The sequence below is a fragment of the Stenella coeruleoalba genome, assembly GCF_951394435.1.
Source record: "Stenella coeruleoalba genome assembly, chromosome: 2".
NCBI lineage: Eukaryota > Metazoa > Chordata > Mammalia > Artiodactyla > Delphinidae > Stenella > Stenella coeruleoalba.
In genome coordinates, this window is record NC_137147.1 from 181,994,758 (window position 1) to 182,008,528 (window position 13,771).

Below are 13,771 nucleotides of genomic sequence, written 5' to 3' on the forward strand. Positions count from 1 at the left end.
TTGGGTAGTAGAGTCATTTTCACAATGTTGATTCTTTCAGTGCAAGAACATGGTATATCTCTCCATCTATTTGTATCATCTTTCATTTCTTTCATCAGTGTCTTATAATTTTCTGTATACAGGTCTTTTGTCTCCTTAGGTACATTTATTCCCAGATATTTTATTCTTTTTGTTTCAGTGATAAATGGGAGTGTTTCCTTGATTTCAGTTTCGGATTTTTCATCATTAGTGTATAGGAATGCCAGAGATTTCTGTGCATTAATTTTGTATCCTGCTACTTCACCAAATTCATTGATTAGCTCTAGTAGTCTTCTGGTAGCATCTTTAGGATTCTCTATGTATAGTATCATGTCATCTGCGAACAGTGACAGCTTTACTTCTTGTCCAATTTGGATTCCTTTTATTTCCTTTTCTTCTCTGATTGCTATGGCTAAAACTTCCAAAACTATGTTGAATAAGAGTGGTGAGAGTGGGCAACCTTGTCTTGTTCCTGATCTTAGGGGAAATGGTTTCAGTTTTTCACCATTGAGGATGATGTTGACTGTGGGTTTGTCATATATGGCCTTTATTATGTTGAGGAAAGTTCCTCTGTGCGTACTTTCTGCAGGGTTTTTATCATAAATGGGTGTTGAATTTTGTCGAAAGCTTTCTCTGCATCTATTGAGATGATCATATGGTTTTTCTCCTTCAATTTGTTAACATGGTGTATCCCGTTGACTGATTTGCATGTATTGCAGAATCCATGCAATCCTGGGATAACCCCACTTGATTGTGGTGTATGATCCTTTTAATGTGCTGTTGGATTCTCTTTGCTAGTATTTTGTTGAGGATTTTTGCATCTATGTTCATCAGTGATATTGGCCTGTAGTTCTCTTTCTTTGTGACATCCTTGTCTGGTTTTGGTATCAGGGTGATGGTGGCCTCGTAGAATGAGTTTGAGAGTGTTCCTCCCTAGCTATATTTTGGAAGAGTTTGAGAAGGATAGGTGTTAGCTCTTCTCTAAATGTTTGGTAGAATTCACCTGTGAAGCCAGCTGGTCCTGGGCTTTTGTTTTTTGGAAGATTTTAATCACAGTTTCAATTTCAGTGCTTGTGATTGGTCTGTTCATATTTTCTATTTCTTCCTGATTCAGTCTTGCCAGGTTGTGCATTTCTAAGAATTTGTCCATTTCTTCCAGGTTGTCCATTTTATTGGTATAGAGTTGCTTGTAGTAATCTCTCATGATCTTTTGTGTTTCCTGAGTGTCAGTTGTTACTTCTCCTTTTTCATTTCTAATTCTATTGATTTGAGTCTTCTCCCTCTTTTTCTTGATGAGTCTGGCTAATGGTTTATCAATTTTATTCTTCTCAAAGAACCAGCTTTTAGTTTTATTGATCTTTGCTATCGTTTCCTTCATTTCTTTTTCATTTATTTCTGATCTGATCTTTATGATTTCTTTCCTTCTGCTAACTTTGGGGGTTTTTTGTTCTTCTTTCTCTAATTGCTTGAGGTGCAAGGTTAGGTTGTTTATTCTACATGTTTCCTGTTTCTTAAGGTAGGATTGTATTGCTATAAACTTCCCTCTTAGAACTGCTTTTGCTGCATCCCATAGGTTTTGGGTCGTTGTGTTTTCATTGTCATTTGTTTCTAGGTATTTTTTGATTTCCTCTTTGATTTCTTCAGTAATCTCTTGGTTATTAAGTAATGTGTTATTTTGCCTCCATGTGTTTGTATTTCTTACAGATTTTTCCTGTAATTCATATCTAGTCTCATAGCGTTGTGGTCGGAAAAGATACTTGATACAATTTCAGTTTTCTTAAATTCACCAAGGCTTGATTTGTGACCCAAGATGTGATCTATCCTGGAGAATGTTCCATGAGCCCTTGAGAAGAATGTGTATTCTGTTGGTTTTGGATGGAATGTCCTTTAAATATCAGTTAAGCCCATCTTGTTTAATGTATCATTTAAAGCTGTGTTTCCTTATTTATTTTCATTTTGGATGATCTGTCCATTGGTGAAAGTGGTGTGTTAAAAGTCTCATAGTATGATTGTGTGACTGTCGATTTCCCCTTTTTTGGCTGTTAGTATTTGCCTTGTGTATTGAGGTGCTCCTGTCTTGGGTTCATAAATATTTACAATTGTTATATCTTCTTCTTGGCTTGATCCCTTTATCATTATATAGTGTCCTTCTTTGTCTCTTGTAATAGTCTTTGCTTTCAAGTCTATTTTGTCTGATACGAGAATTGCTACTCCAGTGTTCTTTTGATTTCTATTTGCAGGGAGTATCTTTTTCCATCCCCTCACTTTCAGTCTGTATGTGTCCCTAGGTCTGAAGTGGGTCTCTTGTAGACAGCATATGTACGGGTCTTGTTTTTGTATCCATTCATCCAGTCTGTGTCTTTTGGTTGGAGCATTTAATCCATTTACATTTAAGGTAATTATTGATATGTATGTTCCTATTCCCATTTTCTTAATTGTTTTGGGATTATTATTGTAGGTCCTTTTCTTCTCTTGTGTTTCCTGCCTAGAGAAGTTCCTTTAGCATGTGTTGTAAAACTCGTTTGGTTGTGCTGAATTCTCTTAGCTTTTGCTTGTCTGTAAAGATTTTAATTTCTCTGTCAAATCTGAATGAGATCCTTGCTGGGTAGAGTAATCTTGGTTTTAGGTTTTTCTCTTTCATCACTTTCAGTATGTCCTGCCACTCCCTTCTGGCTTGCAGAGTTTCTGCTGAACGATCAGCTGCTAACCTTATGGGGTTTCCCTTATGTGTTACCTGTTGCTTTTCCCTTGCTGCTTTTAATATTTGTTCTTCGTATTTAATTTTTGATAGTTTGCTTAATGTGTGTCTTGGCATGTTTCTCCTTGGATTTATCCTGTATGGGACTCTCTATGCTTCCTGGACTTGATTAACTATTTCCTTTCCCATATTAGGGAAGTTTTCAACTATAATCTCTTCAAATATTTTCTCAGTCCCTTTCTTTTTCTCTTCTTCTTCTGGAACCCCACGATAATTCGAATGTTGGTGCGTTTAATGTTGTCCCAGAGGTCTCTGAGACTGTCCTCAAATGTTTTCATTCTTTTTTTTTTTTATTCTGCTCTGCAGTAGTTGTTCCCACTATTTTACCTTCCAGGTCACTTATCCGTTCTTCTCCCTCAGTTATTCTGCTATTGATCCCTTCTAGGAATTTTTAATTTCATTTATTGTGTTGTTCATCTTTGTTTGCTGTTTAGTTCTGGTTCCTTGTTAAATGTTTCTTGTATTTTCTCCATTTTATTTCCAAGATATTGGATCATCTTTACTATCATTATTCTGAATTCTTTTTCAGGTAGACTGCCTATTTCCTCTTCATTTGTTAGGTCTGATGCATTTTTATCTTGCTCCTTCACTGCTGTGTGTTTCTCTGTCTTCTCATTTTGCTTATCTTACTGTGTGTGGGGTCTCCTTTTCACAGGCTGCAGGTTCGTAGATTCCATTGTTTTTGGTGTCTGTCCCCAGTGGCTAAGGTTGTTTCAGTGGGTTGTGTAGGCTTCCTGGTGAAGGGGACTAGTGCCTGTGCTCTGGTGGATGAGGCTGGATCTTGTCTTTCTGGTGGGCAGGTCCACGTCTGGTGGTGTGTTTTGGGGTGTCTGTGGACTTATTATGATTTTAGGCAGCCTCTCTGCTAATGGGTGGAGTTGTGTTCCTGTCTTGCTAGTTGTTTGGCATAGGATGTCCAGCACTGTAGCTTGCTGGTCGTTGAGTGCAGCTGGGTGCTGGTGTTGAGGTGGAGATCTCTGGGAGATTTTTGCCGTTTGATATTATGTGGAGCTGGGAGGTCTCTTGTGGACCAGTGTCCTGAAGTTGGCTCTCCCACCTCAGTGGCACAGCTCTGACGCCTGGCTGGAGCACCAAGAGCCTGTCCTCCACATGGCTCAGAATAAAAAGGAGAAAAAAATGAAAGAAAGAAGATAAAAAATAATAAAGTAAAATAAAATAAAATAAAGTTATTAAAATGAAAAATAATTATTAAGAACAAAAATTTTTTAAGTTAAAAAAAAATGGACAGACAGAACCCTAGGACAAGTGGTAAAAGCGAAGCTACACAGACAAGATCTCACACAGAAGCATCCACATGCACACTCACAGAAAGAGGAAAAGGGGAAAAAATACATATATCGTTGCTCCCGAAGCCCACCTCCCCATTTTGGGATGATTCGTTGTCTATTCATGTATTCCACAGATGCAGGTACATCAAGTTGATTGTGGAGCTTTAATCCGCTGCTCCTGAGGCTGCCGGGAGAGATTTCCCTTTCTCTTCCTTGTTCTCACAGCTCCCCGGGTTCAGCTTTGGATTTGGCCCCGCCTCTGCGTGTAGGTCGCTGGAGGGTTTCTGTTGTTCGCTCGGACAGGACGGGGTTAAAGGAGCCGCTGATTCGGGGGCTCTGGCTCACTCAGGCCTGGGGGGAGGGAGGGGCACGGAGGGCGGGGCGGGCCTGCGGCCGGCTTGACGTTGCACCAGCGTGAGGCGCGCGGTGAGTTGTCCCGGGGAAGTTGTCCCTGGATCCTGGGACCCTGGCAGTGGCGGGCTGCACAGGCTCCCCAGAAGGGGGCTGTGGAGAGTGACCTGTGCTCGCACACAGGCCCCTTGGTGGCGGCAGCAGCGGCCTTAGCGTCTCATGCCCGTCTTGGGGTCCGCGCTTTTAGCTGCGGCTCGCGCCCGTCTCTGGAGCTCCTTTAAGCAGCGCTCTTAATCCCCTCTCCTCGCGCACCAGGAAACAAAGAGGGAAGAAAAAGCCTCTTGCCTCTTCGGCAGGTCCAGACTTTTCCCCGGACTCCCTCCCGGCCAGCTGTGGCGCACTAACCCCTGCAGGCTGTGTTCACGCCGCCAACCCCAGTCCTCTCCCTGCGCTCCGTCCGAAACCGAAACCCGAGCCTCAGAGCCTCAGCTCGCAGCCCCGCCCGCCCCGGCGGGTGAGCAGACGAGCCTCTCGGGCTGGTGAGTGCCGGTCGGCCCGATCCTCTGTGCGGGAATCTCCCCGCTTTGCCCCCCGCACCCCTGTGGCTGTGCTCTCCTCCGCGGCTCCGAAGCTCCCCCCTCTGCCCCCCGCAGTCTCCGCCCGCGAAGGGGCTCCTAGCGTGTGGAAACTTTTCCTCCTTCACAGCTCCCTCCCTGAGGTGCAAGTCCCATCCCTATTCTTTTGTCTCTGTTTTTTCTTTTTTCTTTTGCCCTACCCAGGTACGTGGGGGGGTTCTTGCCTTTTGGGAGGTGTGAGGTCTTCTGCCAGCATTAAGTAGGTGTTCTGTAGGAGTCGTTCCACGTGTGATGTATTTCTGGTGTATCTGTGGGGAGGAAGGTGATCTCCGCGTCTTTACTCTTCCGCCATCTTGAAGCTCCTCCCTTTCTCGGTTCTTTTCTGTTGAATAATAGAACACTGCATCCCGATATCAGGAATGCAACGTTCTATTGAGCCCAGGTCCTGTTATAATATTCTGGAGAAAGGTGATGTTTTATTTAGCTCTAACCGACTAGTTTATGCTTAGACTGCAAGTTTTACCTCATTTTCTGTAGGTTATGGTTTAAATCTCTCTTCAGTTCTCTGAACGTGTGCCGTGTTGGTTTGGGTCTGCCCTGTCATGTGAAGTTCAGGGATTGGTTTGCACCTTGTGTGCATAGTGCAGATCTCAGCTCCGTTCTCTAAGCCTTCTCTCCGTTGGTTTGGCTGTGTTCTGTGCTTCCACTGCTGACGGATCAGGCTGAGACTTGTGTATTCTAATCTTAATTCACTTCCTACAGCTTCGCTCTACTGCTTTGAGTCTGGGCTGCATGTGTACGGCTTAGGGGTTATTCTTAGGCCAGTGCTGGTTTGTGCACAGAAGTAGAGTATTTCCTTCTCTAGCTCTCTCCCTTCCTGGGTTCCTTGCACACTCTTCAGCTCACAGGGGCGTTATTTTTTCTGGTCCTTTTCACCAGGAAGTCAGGGCTTCTATTGGAATTTAGGCGCACATTCCTCCACGCTGCTCTGTGAATGAGCCCACCCCTAGGGCAAAGCTAAAAGGAAATAAAAGTTTAACCCTTCCCCAGGGCGCTTGACTCTCTTCCACAGTTTACCTGCCTTTTTTATTTTCAAAGTGCTCAGTACAAAAATAGATGTTTTGGGTCCAGAGGTTTTAGTTGTAATCAGCAGGAAGGCTGGACTGTAGTCAGTTTTTCACGCGCCATATGAGCCTGCAGTTCCTTAGGGGTTTGTTTTTAAAGTTATTTTCTGCTCCATTATAATCCAGTAGCAAATAGTTAGGCAAAATTGCTGAGAGTTTAGAAGTTCATCTGTATTTCAAGAAGATGCTTATGATTTTGCAAAGGAGAAATGAATAGCACATAGAAGTCTTTGACTTTGGCTGGGAAGTTAAGCGTTGATGGCGTACACCATGTGCCCTGGGCAGAAAACAGTAAAATAATTTTAGAGTTTTTACCTTTCAACCTAGTGGGCAGTAGACTTGCTTACAGTGAACAAAGAATCAATATGACAATAATAAGCATATTATTTGCCAAAGAAAGGGGTTTTTCCTCAAGGGTTGAAATACCGTTTTTGTTTAATTACCATATTAAAGCTCCTTCAGATAATTAATAGCATAAACATAATGCAACTTAATTTTGAATCCATCTTCAAATCAATATAACTTTAATATCAGTGGAAAAACTGAATTAATGGGATTCCTATATTTTATTAGCTAATTTGCTTTTTAAGTTTTAAAATCTTATTTAAGAAAAGTCCTTTCATCAAATATATGATAATTTCTTTTTTAGTATTTTACTTAGGGTGGCTGATGCAGGCTTTTCTGAACTCTTTTTAATTAAACCACAGACACCACCAGACCAAGGAGAAGCCAGGAGAGTGATGGGGTTGAGTATGTCTTCATTTCCAAGCATTTGTTTGAGACCGATGTACAAAATAACAAGTATGTGGACTTCTTTTAGAATCTTTGTATAACTGTTGTTTTTAAACATGTGCCCATATGTCTAGTTGTAGACAACTGAGGGTTCCCTTCCGTTTGAAATGAATTTTCATTTTTATAATAATATTTGAAACTGATAAAAAGATAATTCATTTAGTGGTTATTACCCATCTTTGCCTGTAATCTTTTAATAACCTAGAGCTGTTGTGTATCTGGTAAATTGAATGTGTCGGGATTATTTTGCTAGTGTAGTATTGTGAGATCGTCCTACCCCTGTAATTGAATCTTAACGTAGAATTTAGATAGAACTTTATTTTAGTAACTAATAACTGTGTAGTAGATCCCTAGTTCCAGTCTTTTCCACGAACCTCCCTCTCTCTCATTGGCTCTTCAACAAACCAAAGTAATGTTAACCATCTTGCTTGTACCACATCCTCTAGCAAGCGCTGAGCCTCCCAGCCCCTGGGTTTCCATGTGCTGAAGCGTGGGTATTTCAGGGTGTCAGGGAGCAGCGTGTGCTCTACTGCGGGACTGTGGGGCTTTCTTGAAACATCGAAATGCTTTTCTGTGTTTGGCACGGCGATTGAGTTTTTATTTTTATAGCACGTTCTCAGCTGTCCTGCTCGCGTTAGCCACCAGGCAGTCCTCCTCGAGTTCTAAAGCTGAGCTTGGTGGTTCTTTCGTGTGCAGTGAAATTTCAGTAGTTTTTATTGTTTGGCTTATTCACTGTTTTATTGCATTGCATTAGTTCTGAAAAAGAGGTGATGGAAAACATTAGAGTCCTGCTGGACTAAAGTACTTTTTTTCTGCTTAAATGTAATACAAGCAAGTGTTACTGATTTGAAAAAATAAAATAGAAGATTTTTTTAAATTGACATTCTGGAGTACTTGGACCTAGTTATTTTATTAAAAGCAGTTTAAAAAATTACATATTCAGCAAAAACATCTTTTATATATGAATTATGTCTGCCATATATAATTCACAAATGATTCTAATTTCTACAGGTTTATTGAATATGGTGAATATAAAAACAACTATTACGGCACAAGTATAGACTCGGTTCGGTCTGTCCTAGCTAAAAACAAAGTTTGTTTGTTGGACGTTCAGCCTCATGTAAGTGAACAGTGACCTATTCAACACCCTTGAAGCCCATGTAATCTACCACTCTTGAGCATTTCAGTATGGGGAAAACCTGAAATCTACTCACTTCTGGCATGTAGGTGGCTTTCCTAAGGTGACAGAAGCATTTAAATGTCAGTTGAGAAGTTTCTGCTGAAAAGAAGCCCATGTTGTTATTGGGAAACAGGGGTCAGGGAGGCCTCGACATTTGTTTGTAACTCTTATTTAGATGCAGTGTTTGCCAAGTATAATGTCTCTTAGATATTTCTTCTATGCATTTTGTATTTAAAAATGTGCTGCGTTATATTTCACGTGTGCATTGGTATAAGTGTTCGTCATTTTTGACAGTGGACATTTTGGTTCTCAGTCCTCTTTCGTTGATTTTGGTTCTGTAAATATTCTAGAAGTGTAAACTGCCCGGCAGGAGCCGCGGGCATCGCACAGGAACTGTACCAGGTACAAGTCGCCAGGTAGAGCTCGCCTGGCACCCTGGGAACTCATGTCACGTGGACTGAGTGCCAGTGGGTGAAGCAGTGCACTTCCCTGTCTCACCACAGACCCCCAGCAGGGACGCAGCCCAGCATTCTCCTCGCTACCCAGAGGCAGTGCTGTGAGCTTCGTGAAAAGCAGGGGGCTTGCCCTTTGTAGGGGACTCTGAAGGGCAGAATGAAAGAGGAGGGAGACCTCAACCTGAGATCAGGAAGAGGCTTAAACAGGATGGTTGGAAGACTTCCGTGTAAAGAAAGTTAACTCATAGCGTCTTTTGGGTATTAGATCTAAAAACTAGTTTTCTGGTATTTTTAGCTGCTTCTCTTCAGTATTAATGATGGCATATTTCAAAGCACTTTTAAAGACAAGTTACATTCTCCGTCTTTTGAGACGTGTCTGTTACATTTAATTGTCAACAACTGATTGAACAACAATATATTGAAAGACCTGCTAACCTTAATTAGGAAATAATTCTAAGGAATTTTCTCCTTAGAAAGAAAATTCAGTTTTGTTATAAAACTTACTCATGACATTATGAAGAAATGTAAGAAAGCTTCTTTTCTTCATTGCAGACAGTGAAGCACTTAAGGACACTAGAATTTAAGCCCTATGTGATATTTATAAAGCCTCCGTCGATAGAGCGTTTGAGGGAGACAAGAAAAAATGCAAAGATTGTTTCAAGCAGAGATGAGCAAGGCGCTGCAAAGCCCTTTACGGTGAGTATGAGGGTGCTTTACTGAAAGTACACAAGCGGGACTTAAAATCATATGTGCAGTAGTGACTGCATTAGGGAGACGGCAGTAGATGAAGGTGAGATCCAAACACCCACGCGAGACAGAGCTGCATTTAGGCGCTCGCGTTCAGTGATTGCACTGTGACTGCTTTCTCGGCTTCTGTGAACGACCTTCATATTACACTGCCTCTAAGCTATTTTGTATGCTATTATGTACACTTATAAAATTTTTGAAGGCACATGTAAAAAGTTAGACCACTGAGTTTTCAACTAGCCTTATTTTTAAAGGGAAAAATACCAAAGTCAGGTACTATTACTCATTAATAGTCTAGATGAAAATGTAATAACTTGCCTTGTCTGTTTGTATCAACATCATATTGAGCATAGTGAAAGAGAAAGCATCGTTTTGGGTGCAGGACAGTAGACTTGCATTATTCAGTCTGTATTTGTATTTTCTTTGACTGTTATCAGAAGTGGCAGCCGTGGTTTGTTAATGACTGGAATGACTGGCAGGGCCTTTCGTTGTTTTTTGTTTTTAACCATAAGACGATGTTTTCTACTTTAGGCTCAAAAATAAAAAGCGGAGAAATGTAATGGCAGAAGGTTTTTTCCCCTCCCTCTCTTAATTAACTCATCTTTAACTTTAGTCTGTATTAATTTGTAAACTATTAATTGTGGGTACCAAGTACAGATAATGTTTTTGATTTCCAGTATTTTAAAAATACCTTTTTTCTAAAGTACTGACAATACACAACCCTGCTGAACAGGTACTGTTACATGAGGTTAATTACTCAGGCCTCTGGATTAACACTAAAATGAAAATTTCTGTTGTGAAAATCTTCTGTGACATTGAAATGTAGACTCTGAAGAGACTCCAAGAAGTCACAGTATAAAGAGTTATTGTACTATTTATTATAGTACTGTACTATGTGAAGATTTCTCAATGAAGGCAATAAATGATAACATAAGATTTAACTCACGTTTATGTATATAGTCTTGTTTTATAATCAACTAAAATTCTTACTGGTTTCAAAAATGTGAGTATGAAGGGCCCCTGACCCACTTCCCACTTCTACTGAGACGTAGAAGGACATAATATAAGTGTCCTTTCATAAATGTATCCAACTCTGAAAAAGTAGTTTGTTATACGTTCCTTGCTATGAATAAATGTGAACAAGGCAGGCAAAGCCTAAGGGTAAATAATTCTCCTTTAATACTGAAATATCCCTGTAATGATAAGCGAGTGACTAATTATCCTGAAATTTAGGTAAGGCAGGAGTTTTGCCTCTTGTCAGGGCAGTTTAGTTACAAGCAAATAGAGAGAGAGGGTATTAGAAATTACGGCTTCTGAAGAACTTATAGTTAAAGAGGATAATTTTCTTTCGTGGCTGAGGTGAAACAGTGAACACAGAACAACATTAGATAAACCAGTTGTGCAGTATTCGCATTGACGTGACGTGATAAAATTGCCTGGTTAACCAGTTTGTTTAAATACTTCTTTTTGTAGGAAGAAGACTTTCAAGAAATGATTAAATCTGCCCAGATAATGGAAAGTCAATATGGTCATCTTTTTGACAAAACTATAGTAAATGATGATCTCACCGTGGCCTTCAGTGAGCTTAAAACAACTTTTGACAAACTGGAGACAGATACCCACTGGGTTCCAGTGAGCTGGTTGCATTCGTAACTAAGGGAAATTTCCATAATTATCTTTTCTGTAGAGTGCATGATGAAATCAGTTACCATTTTGGTGGTAGGGTTTTTTAATCTATATCACTGTTAAGATGTGCAATCTTGGTTAAAATTGATGTGTTGGTTTTGTTTGTATCTTTTTACAGCCTTATTTCAAGCACAGTGTTTGAGTTTAAGGTCCAAAGTCAAAATCTGCCCAGTACCGTATCCTCGTTTTCTTGACTGTGTAGCTCTATCTCCAGAATGGGGTTGAACTTTTTAGAGAGACATAGCTGGAGAATGTACACGGGAGTTCAGTGCTTCAGCTGGTCTCCGACGTCATCACTGCCTTGGAGTTTGCATGTCAGCCACTGAATACGTTCAGTTCACAGTCTTCAGGAGCCAGACGTCATCATAGAGGCGCCTGGGCTGGCAGTAAGGCCGAGTCCTCTTACGATTCTGCAAGTGCAACCTTTTTCTTACGTAGACACAACATATTCACAGTTACAGTTTGAGAAGGCCTTATGAGTGCATGTATCAGTGACTCAACAAATGTTTAATAAGGGAAGATGGGCTTTTAAAAATTACTATTTATGAAACTAAAAACCTTTCTTTATGGCTTAAGAATGGTGACATCCTGGGGCAAGTAAGATTACAAAGGACATTTTTATTTGTAAATCCTCAAGACAACATTTCTGGACTCACCAGAAATTCTGGAGCCAGTTATCTGGCTTTGGGTTTTCCCAATAAATTATAAGAATGATTCCTATTCTAAAAGTAGGTTTTACTTGTTACTGCTACAGTTAAAGAAAATGTGATCATTTTTCAAATGTGTGCAATTGATCACAATATATTTAAATTGCACTATAAGATATATTTTAGAAAACTTTTCTTGTAATGTTATTTCTTCGTCATCAAAATATTTAACACTGGCCAGATACCATCCTAGTCTTGCCATTTTTAAAGAAGTTTAAGAAAGACTCTTTTGTTGTAAATATTTAGATGGGATCTCTCATTTTTCTTTGATGCTACTCATCTTCAGCGAGTAAATTATACAGCTCAAAATACCAGAAATGTCCATAGTTGTATAAGAGAACATGTCCTCCCATTCTTGCATGCCGTAAGACCCTGTCAATCAGAAATCATTGCATCTGTGACTTTCAAACAGAAAAAACAATATTTTTTGTTGATTTGTAAAGAGAGTTTAGATGTCCTGTTTAAAGTAAAAGAGTGTAGTGAAATTTTATATATTTATGAAATATTTGAAAGGCATATTTTTTTAATTATCAAATGAGGCTATTCATTAAATAAATAGTATGTAAAGACATCATAATTTAAGATAGTAGTTTTATAAGTCAGGGTCAACATTCCATGTAAATATTTGAGCTTTATTCATATGCAGATCCACAAGTGTGTTCTGTGTGCACAGTTGATAGCGTCACTCACTGAGTTTCCTTCAGACGTGTCAAATTTCATACCTTGATACACACTCACAGCTAAATAGTTAGATAACCGGACATTGTTACTTGACAGCATAATCCAAACAGCAAGGTCTAAGTTAATTAACTAAATAGCAAGCAATTTAGTTTAAAAAGGGGTTGGTGGGTTGCCAGATCTAATATTGAAGCCATACTTTATAGTTGTGTGGCTGGTCTAAGAAAGTACAAATCTTCCTCAGGTGGTTTGGGTAGAATATTCTCTTTGAACATCGACTGAAATTTCCGAAAAATCAGGACTTCCTAGGAAATGAATTATAATTTAGGCAGTCCAAATTCTTTGTTCACAAATAGTACCTGGTTTGCTTTTTTTCATTTACAGACAATTGCCTCAATTCTTTTCTGCAGAGGTAGAGATAGTGTAACGTGGTAGAAACGGAGTCCTTTTTGGTGGTGGTGGTGGAGGTGTTATAGAAATATATTTGTCCAGCCTTTCTCCCTTTTTACACGAGAGCTGGGCAGTATTTTTTTAAATAATGAAAAGAGGTACTTCAGCAATTTGAAAAATCTTTTATCGGGTAATATACATACGTGGTCTTGCAAGTGACGTTTACATGGCCACCTTGATGCTTAGAAGGAGATTCAGTTAAAATTTAATGCGGCAGGGCCAACTCCATGGCCTCTGACTAATGTTGCAAAGGGCCCTTGATTCTGTACTTATGCATCCTCAGCTCCCTCTCCAGCAGGGACAGACTAGTTCTTCAGGCAGCTTGCTTCTGAGACAGTGTCAGCCACTATTTGAGAGAACAGGAATATTGGGTTTTTTAAGTCCGTGAATTTCAAATCCAAGATCAAGAAGATAATTCCATATTCCCATTATTAACATACTGGAATCTTTTTTTTTTTTTTTACCAGTATTTTACTTACCAATATAGACATTATCGATATCTTTAAGGCTGACCTTCCTGGCATTGTGTAATGATTGAATGTATCTAAATTGTAATAATTTAAAATTGACAAACATGTAAAACGAAATTATGTTGTTAAAAGTTTCCTGAAGATAGAGTTTTATTATTTATTTTCTTTTTGACTAGTAAGAGTTTATAAATAAAAGTCATGGAAAACCTTTGAGCTTAATAAAGTATCTTCAAATTATGTGTGTGCTCTCTCGAAGATGCTCTTGCACTTGGCATCTACTTCACTGTTTCCAATGGTGGAAAAAATTGTTTTTTTAATGACACCAAGTGATATATTTGAACTGGCTCTGTCTAAAATTAAATTTCATATTCGTTTCAAACATTAATTGGTTTCATCCAGGTTGTTGGAGAGGTGGACTTCACTAGCCTTGCTCTTACCCACACGGTCCAGCCACTTAAAGCTGTGGAGCAAAGAATGGCATGGTTGGTCCC

The 13,771-nt window shown here is 39.7% G+C and overlaps 1 protein-coding gene across 10 annotated transcripts in view; it reads left to right on the forward strand.

Annotated features, from left to right (window-relative positions):
- Positions 1 to 13,511, forward strand: part of MPP7 (MAGUK p55 scaffold protein 7) — a 250,221-nt gene extending 236,710 nt beyond the window's left edge. For 9 of the 10 annotated variants that reach the window (XM_079915242.1, XM_079915244.1, XM_079915247.1 and 6 more), the window contains 4 exons: positions 6,823 to 6,916; positions 7,919 to 8,027; positions 9,095 to 9,238; positions 10,763 to 13,511. In XM_079915242.1, coding sequence (XP_079771368.1) covers positions 6,823 to 6,916; positions 7,919 to 8,027; positions 9,095 to 9,238; positions 10,763 to 10,942 — 527 coding nt within the window. In that variant the 3' untranslated portion in view covers positions 10,943 to 13,511. Of the gene's footprint in view, positions 1 to 6,822; positions 6,917 to 7,918; positions 8,028 to 9,094; positions 9,239 to 10,762 lie in introns of those variants that run through there. The other variant, XR_013827385.1, reaches the window with a different exon arrangement.
- The last annotated feature ends 260 nt before the right edge of the window (positions 13,512 to 13,771 follow it).